The sequence below is a fragment of the Microtus oregoni genome, unplaced genomic scaffold, assembly GCF_018167655.1.
Source record: "Microtus oregoni isolate MIOR12 unplaced genomic scaffold, Mior012 000105F_ref0000443, whole genome shotgun sequence".
In the NCBI taxonomy this organism is placed as follows: domain Eukaryota; kingdom Metazoa; phylum Chordata; class Mammalia; order Rodentia; family Cricetidae; genus Microtus; species Microtus oregoni.
The window spans coordinates 947,134-971,258 of NW_024544720.1; the positions used below are offsets into that span (position 1 = coordinate 947,134).

Here is a 24,125-nt window from a genome sequence, read left to right on the forward strand (position 1 = left end):
AGTCCTGCAGTGAAGTCTTCTGATCTTTGGGACTTTGTTGGAAGGTTAGGAACAGCTGACTTAATTTCTTCACCAGTTAGGCATCTGCTCAATTTTTTTTTTAACTCCTTAAAGACTTTGTCTCTGGGTTGTGCACATCTCAACTGGCCCTTAGCACGACTCTAGGTCCTATTTATTATTCTTCACTCTGAAAAATCAATCCATTACTCAAAGTGGAGTGTCAAAACTCTCCCTGTTTTGTATTTTCACACCAGTATATGAATGTGTGCTTTGTATCTGTGGCATCCTGATCTAAGTACAAATGTTTATAACAAATCTCTGGTGAAGCTGACCCTTTTATCCTTCTATCTCTTACAACAGTTGCATGATTTATATATATATATATATATATATATATATGTGTGTGTGTGTGTGTGTGTGTGTGTGTGTGTGTGTGTGGCTTCTTGCATTGTCTTTGTGCAACCATTCTTTCATTTTCAGTCTTTGTATGTCCCTATGGCTAAAATGGGGTCCTTGGCTGAGGATGTGGTTCAGTTGGTAGAATGCTTGCCTACATGCACAAGGCCCTGGCTTTCATCTCCAGCACCATATAAGCGAAGTATGGTGGTTGTCTAGGTTAGGGTTTGTATTACTGTGTCAAAGAACTATGACAAAAAATTAAATTGGGGAAGAAAGGATTTATTTGGCTTATACTTCCATATTGCTGCTCATCATCAAATAAGAGGACAGGAACTCAAACATGGCAGGAACCTGGCAGAAGGAGCTGATGCAAAAGCCATGAAGGAGTGTTGCTTACTGGCTTGCTCCTCAAGGCTTGATCAATCTGCTTCCTTATAGAATCCAGTACCACCCACAATGGGCTGAGCCTTTTCCCATCAATCACTAACTTAGAAAATGTCTTAGAGCTGGATCTGATGGAGGAATTTCTCAATTGAGGCTTCAGGTGACTGTAGCTTGTGCCAAGTTGACATAAGATTAGCCAGCATGGTGGTATACACCTGGCATCCTAACACCAGGGATGCCAGGTGTTAGGCAAATTCAAGGTCATCCTGGCTATAAACAGAGTTTGAGGCCAGCCTGGGATACATGAGACCTTGTCAAAATAAAGTTTAAAAATGATGAGATATAAATAATCTCTGTGCCACTATCTAAGCAGATCTAAAGTATATGAGCAGAAAAAAATACTATATCAAATAAATAAATGCACTCAAATTTTAAAAGAAAATAAACCTGATTAAAATATCTAAAAATGATTATAAAAGTAAAATAACCTATAAGATGAGACTCTTGCAGACAGCACACAGTTTGTTCTTCCTGCATCCTGGACACAGACAATCTTCTGAGCTCCAGTTAAACTATGTTCACTTCATGCAGTGAAGAAAGAATGTACTCTGTCTTGTCGTTTCAGGAGCCAGCGATCTTTTTCTCCCTCTGGTGTCTATATCCGGTACTGCAGAATCTTTGGTACTGAGACAAGCTGGTTTGGCTCTGTGTGTGCCAGACAGGCAGTGGCAGAACAACATCTGCCGTTCTTCTGAAATCACGCCTATGCCATTCCTGCCATGCTTATCATTCCATTCACTTGTCTCTTCTGCAACGATCTGATTTTACCCCTGCCATGTCCATCCTGGTCCTAGAGATGGGCTCAGGCCACAAGCTTAGCAACAAATGTTCTTGCCCCACTGAGCCATTCTGCAGGGTACACCACACTCAGTAATCAGCTACCACATTGTTATCAATGAGGTGGTATTGGTTCACACACTCATGGTCAGTGTATGAGATCAACACCTAATACATTAAAGTGAATGTTGTAAACGTCACACACTTGGGAGTGTGCAGTGGCATATTTGATTTTTTTCCTTTAGTTTTCTAATTGCAGTAAAACATAAATAAGCTGTCACTTAGCCACATATTGGTAGTGACTAACACTTAATATTTTCACACGCTGTCTGCGCACCACTATTACATATCTCTGTACATATTACACTATGCACAGGTCTCCACTGTCCCCAACACATTAAATATAACTTCCTTTTCTCTCCCAATCTCTGCTCTGCCTTCTGTCCCAATGAATCTACCTATTGTAGGACTTTGTGTAAGTGGAATAAAAACATATTTGCTACTGTGTTAGACTGGTTTTACTAAGCATCTTTACATGGTCTACTCGTGCTGATACATACATAAAACTTGTTTCTTTTTACTTATGCACCATGAAATATAAACACATTTTGTTTATTTACTGTGGTTAATGAACAAAAAACAAAACTGGTATACAGACACCTGTTTTAATTATTTTAGAACAATTTCCTAGTTAACTTTAACCTTCAACTTGACACAACTTAAAGTCGCCTGAGAAGGAGTCCCAATTAAGGATTACCTTAATCAGATTAGCAGGGGGGTGGGATATCTGTGAGAGATGTCTTGGATGCTCATTGATATGAGGGGCCCAGCCTACTGTAGGTAGCACCATCCCTATGCAGGTGGTTCTGGCTGCATAGAAATACGCACAAGAATACTGCAGGAACCTGAGAGTGAGCCAATCAACAGGGTTCCTTCCTAATCTCTGCTCCTGCTTCATGTTTATGTTCCTACCACCTTGACTTCATCCTAGCGATAGACCGTGACCTGGAAGTCATATCAGCCCCTTTTCTCCCAAGTAGCTTCTGATCAGACTATTTTATCACAGCAAAAGAGAGGAGGAGAAATACACCTGGCAGTGGGTTTTCTGTGTCACACTGTAACTGTTTACTTCTTCTAGAAAACACCAATTTGTTCCCCACTGTGGCTGCTCCATTTTACAGGACCACCAGCGACACACAGGACTCCAGTTTCTCCTCATGACACTTGGGGTGTTCCCTTTCTGCTTTTATAGCCATCATGATGGATATTAAACAATATTTCATGTGGCTTACATGCTCCCTAGTGGGTGTGGTGTCAAATATTTTCATTTGCTTAACAGCCAGGTGCTTTGTTGTTTTTTAGTTTTCAGAGAGAGGGTCCCTATTGACCCTCAGTCTCAGTTGTGGAATTATAATTGTGTGCCATGCCCTATTTTACCAGGTAAATATATTTCTCTGCTAGAATGTCTATTCAAACTGAGTCTTGTGCCTGTTTTGTTTTTTAAATTTTTATTTTGCTTTTCCTTTGTTTGAACCCAGAGTCTAGTGCATATAAGATGTTAGAACCCAGACCTCCACAACCAAGGTGCGTCTCTAGCATCTGCCCAGTTCTGGGTGCTTGTTGCTGTTGTTAAATAATCTCTAGAATCCCAGACACTGATTCTTTATGGAAGAGCTTTTATTTCTTTAGACAAAGTCTCACTATGTAGCCCAGCCCAGGCTGGACTCAAGCTTATTGAGAAGTTCTAAGCTGGGAACTGGGCATGGCAGTGCCCACTTTTAGTCCCAGCACTTGGGAGGCAGAGGCAGGCCGATCTCTGTGAGTTTGAGGCAACCTGGTCTACAAAATGAGACCCTGTCTCAACCTACTCCCCACCCCCCCCAAAAAAAAGTCCAAGCTAACTTCAAACTCATGGTCCGAGTGCCTCAGACTACCAAGTACAAGGATTACAGGCATGTGCCAATGCCCATCTCAAGAGATTAAAAAAAAAAAAACTTATGAAAGTTTAAAGTTTAAAACTTGGCTGGGTGGTGGTAGTACATGTCTTTAATCCTAGCACTCAGGAGGCAGAGGCAGGAGGATCTCTGTGAGTTCAAGGCGAGCCTGATGTATAGAGCAAGTTCCAAGACAGCCAAGGCTATCTTCAAGACAGAGAAACACTGTCTTGGAAAACCAAAAAAAGTAAAACCTTATGAAAGTTTTCGCTCACTCTGATTTTGTTCTCTTAGTAGCACTGTTTGATTCACGAAAGTTCACATTTTACAGTTTCAAGGGTTGGATCCAAGGGCCTTTGCTCTACACGCTACAGTATGATTTGCGAGTCAGGCAAGGAGCTTGAGATCGAAACACACACACACACACACAGAGGGTGGGGGGATAACACCAAGAATGCCTCAAATGCCCCCTTTATAGTCTTCCAGGACAGCTTATATAGGGTCTCCTTGACTAATGATCACATCCTAACTCTCAGCTGCAAGCCCACCAGAAACCACTCCCCGGACATCAGGAACTCCTGAGGGTCTCGTGCTCAGAGCAGCTGCAAGCACTGGAAAACAGGTTGTTTACTCTGGCAGGCAGGGGGGTCACAGGAAATTCAGGGTCTGGGGTCCACAGTCCCTAACACTTAGTGTACACCAATCAAATGTTCTATCACTGAGATACCAAGTTCCCAAATTCTTAACTTAAATAAAGTTCAATTTCTTCTTTTAGAAAATCTATTAGCTGGATGGTGGTGATGCACACCTTTAAGCTCAGCACTCAGGAGGCAGAGTTCAAGGATCTCTGTGAGTTCCTAGCCAGCCTGGTCTACAGAGCGAGTTCCAGGACAGGCACCAAAGCTAAACAGAGAAACCCTGTCTCAAAAGAAAATCTATTTATTATTATTATTATTATTATTATTATTGTTATTATATGAAGCATCACATCTGAGAAGGTGTGTGGGCCACAGGGTATGTGCCATAGTGCCTGTGTGAGATCAGAGGGCCACTCTGTGGTGCTGCTCCTCTCTTCCTGCCTTCATGGGCTCTGAGGTTAATCTCAGGTCACCAGACTCACAGAGCAAGCACTTCACACGCTGAGCCACCTCTAGCTCTTCCACTTATTTTCCTTTGTTGCCTATACTTTTGGTGCCATATCTAGGGGAGAAAAATCCAATGTTGCCAGGATCTCTGACAACGTTTTCTATAGGTGTGGCATTTACAGGCAGTGCACTCAGGAAGGCTGATAGAGCTCTGGCTGGCAAGCACTTTAACTGTTTTTTTGAAAAAAATGTCTCAAGTGCCCAGATTCTTTTGGTTAATGATTTGTTAAAAATGCAGTGCTCACCAACGAAAACAGTTCCAACTTTGTTCAGAGTGAAGAAACATCTGGGATGTGATTAATTGCCTTTTAATTTCTCTGGATCTATCTGATTTGTTTAGTCTAGATTCCAGAATATTGAGTTTCTTAAGGTAGGTCATATGTTAAATATATGCACATCAAAATATCTGTTCCCTTATAAATATCCCAATCTTGTATACAGTGTACGCCTCAGCACACACGGGGAGGGAGTGGGGTAAAGTAAAAGAGCACAGCGTGTGTGTGCACGCGCACACACGCGCACACACACACACACACACACACACACACACCCTGTGCACGGAGCCTCAGGCTCATTTTCCTTTGTGCTCCTCACTGCACAGGCAGGGCTTTCTCCTAGTGCGTACAACACAGGCGTTTCACACTTACCTTTCCCGGGACTGCGGAGAACAGTGATTTAAAGAAAAGTATTTACAAGAGGTTCCCACTAATATGGTCTCCCCACACAGACTCTAAGTACGCCATGAACATGCATTTCCGATAGTCAGTGAACCTTTCTCTCATAACCAAGCAACACCTTTTGAAACTCGAGTAGAGGGATGTTTGGCTTAACACCTACCGACTTTGAGTGTCCAGTCCATTAAGATGACACTCTCTGAGCTCAGACACTAATGACGAAACCATCTGTAAAACAAAATCAGACGCAGGTCACCTCACACCGCAGCACGATTACCTCAGCTCCATTTCTCTTGCTGTGAGTGACACATCCTTACCATTTCCTCCCCCATTCTCTCCTTGCGTTTTACTTTGCAGGGTGAATGGAAGGCGACATCACATCACACTGACCCACGTGGGTCTCTACACTGAATGTCTAGGTCCTACAGAAGCCTGGGCACAGACATGTCATTAACATCCTAAAATTAACACCAGACCCACAGAAAATTAAAAAATACTAGAGTTTACTTCTTTTTTCCTTTTTTAGTTCCCCTTTTTAAAGTGATTTTCAGTGTATTACGTCCAAAACATCAAAATGGCTAAGAGCCACCAGAAATCTCATTTTGAGAAGAGTATAATATATGTGGAAGCATAAGCCACAGGACCTGGACGGAAGCCAGAGGACAACTCTTCTACCTCTGCATGGGAACTGAGGATCAAACTCGGTCACCATGTCTTTACAGCAAGCACTTTTACCCGCTGGGCCATTTTGCCAGCCCTTTAATTGTCTGTTTTGATTTAACACAAAATCCAAATGGACTATTTTACACATGACATCTGCTCAGAAGTCCAGGCTATGTTTATACTGGTTAAGGGGTGCTCTTCTCAGAAATCGGGTGAGTGAGCTGTGTTGTGAGAGGCACCTCACATTTTCCTTCCGTGGTTGCAAGTCTACCCAGGTAAGACACAGTACAACAATTCCCTGTAAGAGGAAATGTCCCATTTACCCTTCACACATCTGGTGAGAATTTCAACACAAATAATGCAAGATACTCACGTTTTTAAGCAAGCTAGGACAGTAATCAACAGGCTCATATCCGAGACTTTCAGTAAAAAGAGCAACTTCTTTCACGTCAAATCTGAATGCAGAAAGCACATGCGATAACAAACCCTACAAAGTAAAAAGAGAAACAGTCAACTTCTCCCAAGTGGATGGAAAGGTCTGGGATGACAGCTGAGGCCCCTGTAGAGTACCAGGGTTCCTAGTAAACCAGCCATTCCCTGACGATCAATGGAATCAAATCCAAGACCCAGACATGAATCCACACACCTATGGATACCTGATTTTTGATGAGGCAGCTAGGGATATAAAATGGAAAAAAGAAAGCATCTTCAACAAATGGTGCTGGTCTAACTGGATGTCAGCATGTAGAAGAATGCAAATAGATCTATATCTATCACCATGCACAGAACTCAAGTCCAAGCCGGGCGGTGGTAGTGCACGCTGATCTCTATGAGTTCGAGGCCAGCCTAGTCTACAAGAGTTAGTTCCAGGACAGCTAGGGCTGTTATACAGAGAAACCCTGCCTCGAAAAACCAAACAAACAAACGAAAAAAAAAAAAAAAACAAACTTAAGTCCAAGTGGATCAAAGATCTCAGCATAAAACCAGATATACTGGGAAATAGCCTTTAACACACTAGGCACAGGAGACAACTTCCTGAAACAAAGACACCAATAGCACAGACAGGAAGATTGATTGACAATTAATAAAGGAGACCTCATGAAATTGAAAAGCTTCTGTAAGTCAAAGGACACCATCAATAGGACAAAATGGTAACCTACAGAATGAGAAAAGATCTTCACCAAACCCACATCTGACAGATGGCTAATAACCAAAATATAAACAACAAGAAACTAGACATCAAAAGAAAACAAAAAAAAAAAAAACAAATGATCCAATTAAAAAATGGACTACAGACCTAAACAGAATTCTCAACAGAGGAATCTCAAATGGCCGAGAAACAAAGAAATGTTCAACATCTTTAGCCATCATGGAAACACAAATCAAAACAACTCTGAGATTCCATCTTACAACGTCATAATGCCTAAAATCAAAAACCCAAGTGACAGCTCATGCTAGAGAAGATGTGGAGTAAAAACACTCCTCCACTGCTGAGTGAGTAGGAACTTGTACAGCTACTATGGAAATCAACATGGCATTTTCTCAGAAAACTGGGAATCAATCTACCTTAAGACGCAGCTATCCCACCCCTGGGCATCTACCCAAAGGACACTCCATTCTACAACAAAGACTCTTGTTCAGTCTATGTTCATAGCAGTTTGATTAGAAAAAGCCAGAAACTGGAAACAACCTAGATGTCCCTCAACCAAAGAATGGATAAAGAAAGTGTGGTACACTTACGCAATGGAGTATTACTCAGCTGCTAAAAAAAAAAAAAAAAAAAAAAAAAAAGACATGAAATTTGCAGGCAAATGGATGGAACTAGAAAAAAACATCCTGAGGCAAACCAGACCCAGAAAGACAAACATGTATGTACTCAATTTTAAGTGGATAATAGCTGTAAAGTAAAAAATAATCATACTACAATCAACAGACCCAGAGAAGCTAACAAGGAGCGTTCAAGTGGGGAATGCATGGATCTCCCTTGGAAGGGAAAACAGAATAGATTTCACTGGTGGACAAGGGACAGATGGGAACAGGGGGGGGATCAGGTGTGGGTGGAAGGAGAGAGTACTGGGAAAGATAACTGGAATTGGGGGGCATTTGGGGGGAGAGGAAGAAACCTAGTACAATGTAAATGACCTGGATCTGGACGAGCCCAGAGGTTCAGCCTCAGATAAAACAAGCAGAAGTCATAAAAGCAACATACTGAGTCCTTCTCTGGGCTGACAGGCTCTAGAAAAACAAGCTTTAGTCCTGAGATCTCTTACTTAAAAGTAGATTTCATGAGCTGAGGCAAGAGCTCAGCAGTTAAAAATCAATGGCCGCTCTTCAAGAGAGCCCAGGTTCAAGTCAGAGCCCACAAAGTGTCTTAGAACCATCTGTAACTACAGTCAGAAGAGATTCAGTTGCCCTCTGGCTTCTGCAGGCACCAGGCGTTGGGTGCCTAGACTTAACGTTCAGGCAAGACACTCAATATATAAAATAAAAGGTAAAACTTAAAATAAACTTCAAAGTCAGTTAAGCTTGGTCAAGGATGTAGCTCGGTGGCAGAGTACAAACTAGACAACCAGTCAGTTCTCAGCACCAAGAAACAGAATAAAAATCAGTTTCTCACTGGTAGGAATATCTGTTTCACTGCCACCTAGTGGCAAGATCTTTAAACACAGAACCATGAAAGGCAAGGCGCTGGCTGCCAGCACTGATGGAGTGGTGCGCTCTTTCAAAGACCAAGTATGGGACACTCTCTGACTTCCCCCTCCTGGGTGTGCTAACATGAGGGACGAACAAATAACACAAACTAGTGTAGTGTTGTACACAGAAAATGGACAAATGAACACGCACCGACGGCAACACAGTGCAAACACTTCAGACCTGATCGTTCTAAGGCCCTTCAGAGGTCAAAGTACAAAAACTAACATGACTACAACCTTGAAAGACCCTGGCATAGCATGCACGCAGAGGTCAAAAGAAAGTTTTCCAGAGTCGGCTCTCTCCAGCAGTTATGTGGGCACCGGGATCAGACTCAGATTACCAAGCATGGTGGCAATAGCCTTTACCTGAGGATATATCTCACTAGCCCACATACAAGAACTTGTGTGTGTCTGAATGCTTGCATGTATATATGTATGTATGTGCACAATGTGCATGCAATCCTTTGGAAATGGAGTTATATAGAGGGCCGTGAGCTACCATGTGGGTGCTGGGAACTTAGCCTGGGTCCTCTGCAAATAGTCTTAACCAGTCCCATACCCCTACAGTCCCAGGATAACCAGGTACCTTCCAGAGTCTTAGGATACCCAGAAGTGACCAGACAAGCAGCAGCAAACATCATTACTGCAGAGAGAGTTGAACCTGAATCTAAATCAGTTATGAAGCTGATCTTCACATTCTGAAACTAATTTTCATAGATTCATACAACTGATTTATTTTGCCTTCCCCAGTGTACCCGAGGTACATTAAAATATGTTTGGCCTCCCCTTTCTCAAGCCCTTCAACAAGTATCCAGCTTGTTAATCTAGAGCAGGTCGCAGGGGGGAAGCTATCTGAATGCTCGGCAGATGAAAACCCTGTGCCCCAAGGCTGCACCAGCTACTTCCTCTTTCACGTTCACATGACTTGCACTGAACTGTCTAGAAAGCAGATATGGATTATACCAGAACTCTTATTTAGCTATCACTGACATTCCTACATTAATTAAAGCATCTGCAAGTGATTTCTAGTTTTCATCACTAAGTATCAGGCTGAAAATTGGGCTTCTGTTCTTGACAACTCTATCTTAAATCACCATCTCTCCCCATTTACACAGATGATTCAACGTAAGACCAATGTGTAAACTTACTCCAGAGGACAAAGCATAGAAAGACTGATCCCTCTCAAGTATGATGCCGCAGCAAGCACCGCACAGCACTGCAGACGTCCAGCAACATGTACGACACAGCATCGCAGATGTCCAGCATGCACCACAGAGCACTGCAGACGCCCAGCAGCATGTACGACACAGCATTGCAGATGTCCAGCATGCACCACAGAGCACTGCAGACGCCCAGCAGCATGCACGGCAGAGCACTGCAGACGCCCAGCAGCATGCACGGCAGAGCACTGCAGACGCCCGGCAGCATGCACGGAACAGCATGCACGGAACAGCACTGCAGACGCCCGGCAGCATGCACGGTACAGCATGCACGGAACAGCACTGCAGACGCCCGGCAGCATGCACGGTACAGCATGCACGGCAGAGCACTGCAGACGCCCGGCAGCATGCACGGCAGAGCACTGCAGACGCCCGGCAGCATGCACGGCAGAGCACTGCAGACGCCCGGCAGCATGCACGGCAGAGCACTGCAGACGCCCGGCAGCATGCACGGCAGAGCACTGCAGACGCCCGGCAGCATGCACGGCAGAGCACTGCAGACGCCCGGCAGCATGCACGGCAGAGCACTGCAGATGCCCGGAAGCATGCACGGCAGAGCACTGCAGACATCCAGCAAGAAAATGGAAGTCAGGAGATAGAGAGATGGTTCAGAAGTTAAGTGGACTGACTGCTCTGCCAGAGGCCTAGGTTTTGATGACTCACAATTCTCTACTACACCAAGTCCAGGGGATTCGATGCCATCTTCTGACCTGAGGACCTCAGGCACACAAGTGGAGCACAGACACAGATTTGGGCAAAACACTCAAGATACATTAAAATAAATCTTTAAAATATTTTAAAATGTGTGTCAGAGGTTTGCATAAATGTGGACAGATAAAAGGATTTGGGAAGAAAAATTCAGTGTCACCGAGATGTATACTGTTTGGGTATAAACTGCAGTTGTAAACGGCAGCCCTATATCGGGCTGTTATCTGAACGTCACAAACTTTCCTGACACTATACACAGACAAAGCACAAAACACAGCACAGCACATGCTGAGGAAATATGAAAAGTGAATGACTCCACAGGCAACCCAACTCAGTTTACATATATGAGCACAGGCACGGTACAGTCACGGCCCATGTCATGACAGTCTACCCCCACCCATCTACATCATCAGCACACTAAAATTCCCAAGGAAGGGCTTTCATCACTCTTTCCCAAGAGTCTGAAATCATAAGATCTGTTTCCAAATTGTCAGCATGTCCACACTACAAGTAGTGATAAAACTGGAAGAGAAACAGCATTCAAACAGCTCGAAAATTAGAAATTTGTTACATTGAAAAGTTTTCTGTTGTGTTGCTTCTGGATTAAGAATTAAAAGCAGTTGAGTGGTGGTGGTGTGGTAGTGCACAGTACTAACCTCAGCATTTGGCAAGCAGAGGAGTCACACCTCTGTGAGTGTGAGGTCATCCTGCTCTATAGAGTTCCAGGACAGACAGGGGAGTTTTACACACACACACACACACACACACACACACACACACAGAGAGAGAGAGAGAGAGAGAGAGAGAGAGAGAGAGACAGAGACAGAGACAGAGACAGAGACAGAGAGACAGAGAGAGTTAAGCCATTTTAGGAGCCTTCAGTAGATGTGGCCTAGCAGGCAGAATTAGGTAGCTAGGGGCAGGCCTTTGAAACTGAGAGTCCAGTACCTGGTTCTGGCCTCACCTTCTGGTCCCCCACTCCCCTCTGGTCCTCAGTGGTGACTAAGACCACTGGCCAGGATAAATCCTCCACATTCACGCTGTTTACACACAGCGTGTGATCACAATATCAAAGTTACTAATGCTACGTACTTCCAGGACAATTTTCCCGAAAAGTAGTATGCTTAAATTAATTTCCAAGCATTTTAAAGAAAACAATCTCATTATTTTCATTACAAATACTTATGATGACACACCCTTCACAAAAGTAGCAGTTTTAACAGTAGAGTCAGGGTGCACAGCTGCAGTCTGAGTACGTTCGACTAACAATGCCTGCAGGAACTGAGTAACATTTGAACACAGCAGCAATGGAACAATCTGAAATTACAGTTTGACTTTGATCCGGGATTTAAGTCATGAAATGATTTCTAATAGAATCCATAGAGACCTCCATCCTAAATGGAAGATTTTTAATGAGAAAAGGGACCCACAGAAACCATGAGCTAAGACTTGCTTTACCTAGCCACATAGTTGGTATGGCGGTTTGAAAGAAAGTGGCCCCAGAGAGAGGCACTATTAGGAGATGTGGCCTTGTTGGAAGAAGTATGCCATTGTGGAGGCGGGCTTTGAGGTCTCATATATGCTTACGCCATACCAGAGTCTCAGTACACTTCCTGTTGCCTGCAAGTCAAGATGTAGGACATCCAGCTACATGTCTGCCTTCATGAACGCTGCCATACTCCCAGCCACATGCTCCCTGCTGTGATGATAATGGCCTAAATCTCTCAATGTAAGATGCCACCTCAATTAAATGTTTCTTTTATAAGAGTTGCCATGGTCAAGATGTCTCTTCACAGCAAAGAAACCCTAAGTAAGACAGTTGGCAAGCAAGACTCACAAGCATAACCGAGAACCATACCTCTCTCCTACACCAAGGCACATAGAAATAACTAGAAATAATTCAAATCAGGAAGTATGGAATGCAACTGGGTTTTCCTTAGAAACTGAAGTCTTAACTTTCAATGACATGAACTTTCTACTCAACACTCCTTTAAGCAAAAACCTGTGTAGAGACATTGGTGACATCCCTTATGGGGGCTGCAGAAGTACCCTGAAGTAAGCAGGTCTAAATGAAGCTAATTTCCCCATTCTCAGCACAATCACTACTTGGGGTCTGATAACTCTTTTATGGTTGTGGCAGTTCTACATGTTCCTTACTTCTAATTGCCAGTACAGTTCAATTCCTCCATGTTACAACAATGAAAATATCCACAGCCATTGCCAAATCCCCTGGGGAGAAACCTGCCTCTGCAGAGGAACCCCCATTTAAACACAACTTTGATCTATTTTAAAAATAAGAAATGGTCTTGCACTACAGCTGCAGCCATTACCCCTCCATTCACCCTCTTCGTCTTCACTTCCCTCTCCTCCTCGCCACCCTCCTCCTTTGTGTGCGTGTGTGTGATGATGATACACACAGCCCTGAATACTCTTACCTCTGGGAAGAAGGAGATGCATGTGACTGGTGTGGAAATGAGTGACTGCAGAAGCCATCTACCTAGAAGAGCTAAGTCACAGAACACACATCAACACAACTTCAGTTATATAGGAGCAAAAAGAACGAACATGTAAGAAGACTAGAGAGATCTGCAGGTCACTGAAACCAAAGACCACTTCTAGGGGAATGTACGAGGCTGAATAAGCTGATACATCTGTATTAACTTTTGAGACTGTAATAACACATTACTTATTTAATTAAAAATAAAGGAAACTAGTGGAGAATCATGAGGCTTTCAAAAGGCCAAGTCCTAGCTACTAATCCAAATATTTAAAACAGTGTCATCCTCCCCTGCTCCATTTCCATAAAATGCAGATGGTAGAATTACTGCATAGCTCTGGTAAAAATGAAGTGGGGCACATGCATCTAAGAGGCCAGTAGGGTTTGTGGCTCACCACGCATCCTGATCAGTTTGGAGAGGGATGGAATATGACGTGACGTTCGGGTAATCCCTGCTCCTCTAGTCTGTCTTCTCCTCTCCACCTCCTGCATCATCACAAAGGCTTGTTACTACACGCTCTCATCTGACAGTGAGGAAACATTGTTGGGTTCACTCCAGTTGAGTATGAAATGGATAAAGGACTCAAGAGGAGTTGAGTGTGAAATCAGATTTTCTCAAAGTGTGATACGAAGGCATCTCAGAACCATCTGGGTGTTGTTACCATGAAAACCAATATAGGCCAGTCCAGACCATGAACTTGGGCCAGAACTAGCCCCTTCAGAAGGATAACCAATGATCCTGCAATGCCCTAGCACCATGAGTCTGAGGGTCAGCACCCTAGAACTTGCCCAGAGCCCAGCTCTACTTGGAGGAATAGCCTACACAAGGCAGCGGGGTGGGGGGAGTGCATTCCAGTAATCCTATGGTTCCCTTGCTCTTGCTACAGCCATTCTTTCATCTGGTCCAAAACCCCAGGAGGAGTCAGAAGAGTCTTTGACCACTGTGTTCAGAGGGATTAATTGATGAGTTGAATTAGGATTCTTCCAGATGAAACAGTCTAGGACCCAGACACTCTTGTGTTTCCCCCATCAGCTCTGTCACTCAGCAGAGGACTTACTGTCTCCAAGCTACACTTTCTTCCTCTTGGAAATGGGGAAAACTATAGCTACTAACACCAGAAAGGTGAAAAGAAATCATGTATGTAGTTCACAGGGCTCATTATATAGGTCACATCAGTCCAAAATGGCACACTGGTTTCCATGGCAAAGTACCAATGCTAATTCAATGGCTCGGAGACAGGCCAAATGCCTAGAACCTAGCAGAAGACACACAGGATGAACTCTGAGTCATACTCTGCTTGCCATTAGCTATTGCCTGTACTGAACTTAAGCATTTCCCATTTTCTCAAACAGAGATAAGGTCTCCATATTCTGTCCCTAGGTCTAACCTTCCCAAGATGCTAGAGAGGCAGCATCTTTGCCTCTACCACCACAGCCTCAGGGTGTGTGCAGTACACAAGGTACTTCCACAGTTTGCTCCAGCCACTGCTTCCTCCTGTGATTTCACATTCACACACATCACACACAGGGTGTTTGCTTCAAGAGGATCCAGAAGCCCAGCCAGCAGTCTGACCTCTGAGAAGGTCAGGGGAGCCAGCCAAGTGAGGAAAAGACCCTGTGCAATCAAAGGAAAAACACTTTCCATGCCTTTTTTGTCTTTTTTTCTTCTTCTTCTTCTTCTTTTTTTTTTTTTTTTTTTTTTTTAGATAAGTCTCATACCATAGGCAAGGCAAGATTGGCAGGGACCTCACTATGTAGCACAGACTGGCATTTAACTTGCTGCAACCCTCCTGCCTCAGCCTCCCAAATGCAGAAATCATAGGCCACAAGTGCAGCTCTGTCCATGCTTTAAGTCTTTAGAATCAATGAACTGTACTGTTCCCAACACTGTTATCAGAGCACAGAAGTTTGACATAATAACCACCTGAATCTGTTTCTGTATAGCCCAGCTCTTTATTTCCTGTGTTCCCAGCCACCCATCCTCTAGGATTCTTAATCCATTTTCCTCTTCACAACAAGTAATCTTCCCTTAGACTGCCTCACAGGCTCTTTCTGGTCTCTCCTCTATAACCTAATCCATCCTAATGCTGCTTTAATCTTATTGGGCTTCCAGAATTAAAGAATGAGGCAGGGATGTAGCTCTGTGGGCAGAACGCTTGCCTTACATGAATGAGGCCTTTGGGCTGGATCACCAGCATTGTGTGAAACTAGGTGGGATGATGCCTGTAATTCCAGTAGGATCATCCTCATCCACAAAGTGAGTTCAAGTCCAGCCTGGAATACAAGAGACTTTGCCTCCATATAAACAAGCAAAAACCAGACAAAATGAGCCACGTGGTGGTGGTGCACGCCTTTAAGTCCATTACTGAAAAGACAGAGGAGGAAGATCTTGGTGAGTGTGAGGACAGTCTGTCTTGATCTACAGAATAACTTTCAGGACAAACAGAGGTATACAGAGAAACTAAATCTTGAAGAACAACAGCAACCATAGTGATATCATGTGTTCCTATAAATTTTAAGTTGTAAAACAAACAAAAAGTTACTAATGGCACATTACGTGGTTCAGAGGAGAATACATTCTTGACTTCAACATGGAATTTTCTTTAGGTAGTGTATTATTCAAATCCCCTGCATGCCAACTTAAAGGGTGGGACTAATTTTTCCAGTCATTCTCTGCAGTATGGCATCCCTGGCCAAAACTAATGATTACAGATTTCTGTGACTTCAGTCCACCCACCCCCCTTTAAAATGTATATGGTCCATTGCAGCTTAAGTGAGAAGATCTACAGTAAAAGCCTAGCTGACCTGGCATCTTTGGGCCTTCTTTCATGTGAAGCAACATCTGCTCTCTGCAGGCTGCTGCTGTGCTGCCCTCCCCATAGCTGGTGTGCCCACAGACCACCAAGGGCAGGTGTGGCCAGAACATGACTCCAAACATAACAAGGTTTGTAGTTTCTACTTTTGCTTACACAACTTCTTGCCTACTCAGTTTCAGAAAGGAATAAGAACTGGTTTTTCAAAAGCCAAAATCAAAAGGCACAAGCTTGGATACAATAGTACAAATGTGTGAAACACAAAATTAATCCTGTTCAGAATAATGTGCACAGAAAGACAGACCTAGACGCCTCCATTTTACTAAGGAAGTGCATTCTGAACAGGTCACATTCCCGAGGAGTTCAGACAAAGCATAGACACCAATCTGCTAAAATGTTTTTCATACAAACATGAGCACCTGAGTTGGAGCCCAATCACCCAAGAAAAATGTCATATGTAGTAGCTTGTCCTTTTAACCCAAGTACTAGAGGAGCTGAAAGAGAAGATCCCTGGGGCTCACTGGCCAGTCATTCTAGCCGGGTGAATTCCAGGTTCTGTGAAAGATACTATCAACTATGATGGGCAGTGATAGAGGAAGACATCCAATATCTCCTGTGGCCTCTACATACCCATGCAGACAGTGCCCCACCCTTCACATGCATGCGAGCACACACGCACACACGCACACACGCACACACACACACACACACACACACACACACACTTATAACAAACCGTTTGATCACTAAATAGTCTGTTATTCTTTTAGACTCAAGCTACGTCCTGTAGAACCAGCAACTAAGATGACTGAATAGTGAACTGTAGTCCATCAGGACCCTAACCAGAAATCCAGTTCTCACACACACACACACACACACACACACACACACACACACCTTTCTTTCCTCTTTCCTTATGCAGTACCTTCAAGGAAAATTGTTATTTCTTTTTCAGCAAAGGAAAAGAGACATCTTCCATATAAACTGCATGGGGAAGGGAGAAAAAGACAACATTTCTGTCACCATATAAGACCTGCAATAGCCCTTAATTAGTACACAAGGAAACCTGCTGATTTAGTGCCTACAAATTTAAATTTGTTCCTTTATGAATAAGAAACAAACACCACACACTAATACCAATCAAGATGAGGAAAGCCTACTTAGACAACAGTTGATTCATTTCTAAGTGAAACATAGTTAACAGTCTAACAGTTTCCACATTTATCCCGGGTACATGAGCTGGCTTTTTGGAGCCCATGGCCTATAGTTGGATGCCTTTCTCAGTCTTGATGCAGCAGGGAGGGGCTTGATCCTGCCTCAATTTTTATGTGCCATGCTTTGTTGACTCTTTATGGGAGGCCTTACCCTTTCTGAGCAGGGGATGGAGCGGGGGAGACGGGAAGAGGAAAGGAGAGCAATCTGTGATAGGAATGTAAAATGAATAAAAATTTTAAAATTAAAAAAAAAAGATTTCCAGAAACCAAGTTCCTTGACATGCTCAAAGCCTCAGTTTGGTGATGCTGTGTGTTGTTCTACATGAGGGTATGCACCTACATCTTGCTTACTTAAAGTATTGGCAAATATACCCACACAGTGGAGAAGGAGGTAGAAGAAAACAGAAAACCTCAGTGAGGTATTTGGTGAACTCAGCCTGTAGCATAGTCACCAAACAAACAGCTTACAGTGTCCCCATCTGCATGACTGACTCCAGAGTGCTATTCACTTCCAGGATGGCTGGAAAAACAACAGGACAACAGAGAGGCCTAGGAAGAACAGGCTTTCCAGACACTGGGGCCAGGACACCAGCAGCCTGACTTTGGTTAGCACCAATGATCTTGCTGTATGTTTACTAGGACCCTGAAACAGTCAGGGTCCTGCATCAGACCTTGTGTCCCATTCTCTAACTACAACTTCAGCTCATGGAGCAGCGATGCCTTCTGCAAGTCGTAAGCAACTGCATTCTAAAATTTATGTTTGTAAAACAGGATGAATTCAAACTGTAAGTGTTTGAATAAAAAAAGGCAAAACAAAAGCAATACTCACTTTGCCAGATGTGTTTTTCTTCTTCATACACAAACTACAAATAAGTAGGAAAAAAATTAAAATAACAGTCGGAGCTGGGTGCAGTGTTTGGGAGACTGAGGCAGAAAGGTTCCACGTTTAAGGACAGCCTGGACTGCCCAAGGAGAGAGGGCAAGCACAGTTCCACTGACTAGCACTACGTGAGGGCCTCATGTCAGAGGTATGTGTGACAGGGACAGGCGCCAGAATGACAGGCGCCAGAAGCGCTTTACAACCCTTGCCTCTTATAGGTCTACCTCCTCCCAACTTAGCCACACTAAGGACCAAGCAGCCAACAGATGAGCTCCTGAGGTCCTTACAAAAACCACGCCCCGCCCCCCCCGCCCCCCCCCCCACAGCAGCATGGCCGAGCACACGGAAGACAGCAAGCTACAGCACTTGTTAACATAGAAAATGCAGCAGGGCCAGAGCCACAGCACCAAGTGCTGCTGAAAACGCAGAGTCCACGGTCCTCCCTTACATTCACAGGACACTGAGCTCTGTCTGACAGTCTTCCTTTATGAAAAGACACGCACATGTAAAGGGTAGGGTAGCTGCTGACAGCACCTCACTGTGGGCTATCTCCCTTACTTTTTACAAGCCCACTTGCGGACAGCAGCAGGTACAACATAAATAAGAGCAGCTTTTTTTTTTCTTTTTTTTTTTTTTTTTAGTGTCGGCTCCCAAAGACCCTGTGTGTGTAATTGTGTTATCTAGTGGTGAGTATAAAGAAGCCCTCGGCTGTAGTCAAAAGCACAGGATGAGCACTCTCACCTGGAGCAGATGTGAGCTATAAACATCCAGAGACAGAGTGGCACCACTCACCACAAGCGAATGTGTTCTTTACAGACTCTCGTCAGGAACATAAAGTAATTTCAAGAACAGGAGTCTAAACTCACAAAATATCCAGTGCTTCAATTTCAAAAAAAATCCTACCATGGCTGTGCCTCCCTATAGCCAAGGCCTTTCTTTTGAATGAGGTTCTGGCTGTGCAGAGCCCTGGATCTCCACAGGAGGACATGGTCAAGCTAACAAGATCCTGCAGCCAGGAAGTGGTCTCAGGGTGTCTATGGGTGCTACCTTTCCTAGGGCCTCAGCCAGGGCATTCCAGAACCACACACAATGAGCCTAACTTGAGCTCTACAGGTCTCTCAGATACATTTTCAGGACTGTTGACCCTAGTGTCTTAAGGCAAATCTGAAGCCCATGAGCAAGCACAGTAAGGGAATGCTAAACACGTCCTCATCAGAACATGCTGACTGGTAACCTGAGGAGGTAAAGTGCTGAGTCCTTGCTGTAGGCACAACTGACAAGGTGTACAGGCTAGGACCCAGAATAGCTCCAAAATTGGAGTCGAGCGCAACCAGTGGTATCAGAACGGAGACTCCAGGAGGTTTATTTTGAGTGGAAATCACCAAAGCATTTTAAGTTTATTCTTGATCAAAACTCTCCCAAAAATCCATCTAATGGGGCTAGGTTTTGTGTGGGAACTGATTCATTCCAAAACATATTTCTTTCTCTTTCTGCAGGTTCTGACAATATTGCTATAATTATATACAATGCATTCATCTTTATCAGTTTATATAAGTATAGTTTGCACTCATTTCATTAAAGATTATACTTAATAACAAGGCACTGTTTTTATACCTTCCCTTTACCTTATTCAATTATGTGTAATAATGGCACGGTGCATCCCAGGCTAGCCTGCCTCAAAGATCAACAGCAAAAATTAAATCGATTACTCAAGACCAAAGTAGGCAGCAAAGATGACAGTTTAAACAAGGAAGAGACAGCCTTCCAGATGCTTCAGACAAGTAGTAGAGGGAACAGGAGATCAGTTTAAGGCGTTTTGTTTTGTTTTGTTTTTAAGAAATAAGTAAATATATTAAATTCAATTTGTTGAGACTAAGGAGTTGCCAGCTCCTAATGATCATAAGATCAATTCAACTGTGTGCTGAGAAATTTTATCCTAAAGCAGACGCAAAAACATTTCAGAAGGTTCTGAAACTTTTATCAGGTTTTGCCTGGTAAAAGCAAATAATCTAAAATAAATAAATAAATAACAAAAAAACTTCATCTAAAGGAGAAGGCTCTAGAAGAAGACAGAAGTGGGGAGCTGTCAGGGCCATGACCAGCAGTCCAACTGCAGGAACTGGGCCTCGTGAGCCGTCTGCAGGTCTGCAGCCATGACCACCCACAGGAGGATGATCAAAGAGGGCTGTGCTCCAGTGTCTGCCAGTATGGTCTGTGCCATGCTGGAGTCATTACGTTTTCAGTCTTTTATAATCTGTTGCATGTGTTGTGGCAAGTTCCCTACACGGTCTAACCAAAAAGGGGGGAAAAAACATGAGACAGGAATAGCAAGTTATTTTTAATGTGTACAAATCTCGAAAACTGAATACTTTTAATATTACATTTTGACTGTCACAAAAAAATGGTTGAAATTAACATACACCTACCGCTGAAATGAGAACAGGTGGATCACTGCAAAGTTCTTGTTGGTCCCTGTACCAAGGCATACAACCCAAGTCAATCAACCCTTTAGCAAACAGCTTAGATAAAGGTTAGACACTGATTAGTGAGTGAGCACACTGGAGACAGAGGGCACAGAAGCTGGGAAATCCTACAGACATGGTTCACCTTCTGACTTGTCTTCTAGGAGAAATTTGTCTCCCGTTTTCCTAATTTCCTTTACCACCACAGTAATGTGGCTTTAAAGGAATACTTTTCAAGTGTATCAACCCAGGTGTGGAATGAAGCTGTCATCAGAACACCAGGACAATGTGTACCAATGAACAGGTTACAGCTAACCCCGGCGTGGAATGAAGTTGTCATCAGGACAATGTGTACCAATGAACAGGTTACAGCTAAACCTGGCTCTGCTCACTGCTAGCAGGTCTTCATGGGGGTGGAGGGGAGCACTTTCCTGTTTTGTTTTGATGACAGTTCAACTCAAACCCAAACAGGTGAGAAAGACCAAACCCTCCATCTACACTAGGCTGTAAGAAAACCTCTGTCTCAGAAGGACGTGGGAAGGAGCTGACAAGACAGGTGAGTGTCGCTGCCTTTCAGAAAGAAAAGAAACTCAAAAGGAAACTAGTCATATGCTTTTCTTTTTTAATAAATTCCCCTTCGAGTAATAAAACATGTAAACTTTTAAAAAGATCTTTTTGAAAAGCATAAAATCAAAACAAAACTTGTGTCTGTCTCTGTGGCCCGGCTAGAAGAACCTTCTATCATGGAGCAGATGCACCTACTGCCAAGACAACATGCTGAGGTTAAGCACATGCAATGAGAGCCCTTCTCTTGTCTCAAGCCCACATGAAGTGTACTGTCTGCCTGGGAACACAGATGATGTTCAGGGCCCTGTGACACACACTTGAATATGCATAAGACACACTGATGTGCACAACAAGCTCCTAAACATCACAGAGCCTCAATTATTAAAGAATTGGGTGACTTCCCAGATTTAGACACCTTAGTCATGTACTGGACTCAGCATGAATTTCAACACAAATAAAACCTGCAACACTTTTAGGAACATTACTTATTTAATTTTTTACTTATGTGCATATATAAATATGTTTTTGTGTTCGAGACCAGCATGGTCTACAAGAGCTAGTTCCAGGACAGGCTCCAAAACCACAGAGAAACCCTGACTCGAAAAACCAAAAAAAAAAAAAAATGTTTTTGTGTATTATAAGTGCACACACACACACACACACACACACACACACACATTTGTCTGTATAAGTGTGTGTGCCCATGATTGTCAAGTGTACATGTGGAGACCAGAGGTCAGCTCAGGAGCTGGCGCTTTCTCTCCACCATGTATAATATCCAGGCTACTTGGTACAAGAAACTTCAAGTCACAGATGCAATTTCTACCTGCAAATCTTTACAACACAGAGCAGGTTCTGACTATCTAGGTGGGCTCAACAGGCAAAAAGCCCTTAAAGGTGGAAGAGGAAAGTGGGGCATAAATTCTTAGCAGCAGCCTGAGCATCTGATGGCTTTGAGGCAAAGAACAGAGCAGCAAGCCAAGGTATTCAGGTGGCCTCTAGTGGCTGGGAAGGGGAGGCAGATTCTAGACAGAATTCTGCTTCTGGACAGAATGCAGTTCTGCTAACTAGAAATTTTACCTCAGTGAAATTCATTTTAGACTTTCAGAACTTAAAGTTTTAAAGAAGGCTGCTGTGTATTATTCAGACCACTGAATCTGTGGTTATCTGCTGCAGGAACGAGCCCTTCACACCGGATGCTGCCTATTTCCCTCCATCACTGCATTCAATTACTCAAATACAGACAAAGGAATTAAACAACAGCAAATCCACCCGAAATGTAGCTAACTAGCACCTCCATCAACGCAACCCAGAACTGGACCTCCGGACACACAAAAGTCTACATCTCAGGACACTCATAAAGGAGCCTGCAGCTCTGCCAAACCCAAAGCAGCATCCAACAAACAAGCACATGACCCTGGGATGCACCCAATCATCTGTCAGAGCACACGGAGCCGGTATGTTCCATCCGCCATTCACATTTCTAAGAAAGACATCTAAACATAGAACCATATACTAAACAAAAAGTAACTCTACATGAGTACCAGCCCTAAATAAAAACAAAATGCTATAAAACACCTACATGAGAACCTAAGAAAAAACTCTAACCTATGACTTGGCAATGACTTTTAGGCATTAATCACAGAAAATTGATATGATAAATATGATATGATAAGCTAAATTTCTCTGATTTGTGAAGAACATTATAAGTAAATGAGAATAGCCCCAAACTAGAAAATATTTGCAGAAGAGATACTAAAGGCACAGTTTACCAGAGTATCCCTGGACTCTTTAATTCAACAATGAAAACAACTCAGGGGTTGGACAGAGAATTCTAAGTATAAAGTACCCGTCAGAGTCCAGATCCTCAAGGCATAGGTGTATACCTGTATGATCCTACAGGCATATGATCAACAAGGAAGCTGACTATCGCTTACCACCCGCCCAGGACCACCTGCCCAGGGATGACACCACCCACCATGGGCTGAGCCCTCCCACATTGATCGCCAGTTGAAAAAATGCCTTACAACTGGGTCTCATAGCGGCATTTCCTCAGCTGAAGCTCCTTCTTCTCTGATGACTCTAGCTTGTGTCAAGCTGACACACAAACACACCACTATGAACCCACAACCATTCCTTTTTTATTCATCACCAAAATCTCACACTAAAATCATAAATTTTAAGAGTCCCATAGTCTTTACAAATTTAAATATATTACATTAGAATTTCAGTCTTTAAAATAATTGGTCTCTTTTAAAAGTCCAAGTCTGTGGATTCCTTTAAAAATAAAAATTAAATAAATACAATACCTTCAAAAGAGAAGAACTAGGGCACCATCACAACCTGAAACAAGCAAAACTCAACTCCAACAGTATAAATAACTCAATGTCCAACCATCTGGTATTCACTCACTATCTTTTGGGTCACTTCTCTGGCTCTGCCCTCTGCTGCACCCGTTTGTCTTCTAAACTCCAGACAGCTCCACTCCACTGCTCCTGGTCTTCGTGGTCTTCCCCATGGGACTGGCATCTCCAAAATGCAGTTCCTTGCTGCAACTGGGCTGTACTTCACCAATATCCTCTCATTGGCTCTCTTCATGGAGAGAGTCCTGAGCCTTCAACTGCTACTGAGGCTGTATCTTCACCAACGGCCCATCCTGGCCTCTCACAGTGCCAAGCCTCAGCTGCTCTCCATGGCCCTTTCATGTTGTCAAACCAGTACCACCTGGGTGATATCTACATATCACCAAGTCCTGCTGCCAACACAAGTTAGAACCATGGCCACCCCTGAAACACAGCTCGTCTGTGCTTTCTGAGAATACTTCCCAGAAGATTCCACCTCAATGACACTGGTCTCTTCTCAATCACCACTAATTGCTTGGCTCCAGCTAAGCAGCATCAACTGTTCCGGTAACATAAGGTTTCACTTTATCAATTCAGGTATCTTGTTACTCACAACTGATTCTTCAGCCCAGCTAACCAGAACCACAGAATCTTAATTTAAAATAACAAATGACCCTGGCAGAGTCTTTAAAG

At 43.4% G+C, this 24,125-nt stretch overlaps 1 protein-coding gene across 1 annotated transcript in view; it reads right to left on the reverse strand.

Annotated features, from left to right (window-relative positions):
* The window catches only part of LOC121443377 (Fanconi anemia group C protein homolog), a 77,307-nt gene that overhangs the window by 42,843 nt on the left and 10,339 nt on the right, over positions 1–24,125 (reverse strand). Inside the window, exons 4-5 of the mRNA XM_041645125.1 lie at positions 6,410–6,523; positions 5,537–5,601 (exon numbers count right to left, since the gene is read on the reverse strand). Of these exons, the coding sequence (XP_041501059.1) occupies positions 5,537–5,601; positions 6,410–6,523 (179 nt within the window). The remainder of the gene's footprint in view (positions 1–5,536; positions 5,602–6,409; positions 6,524–24,125) is intronic.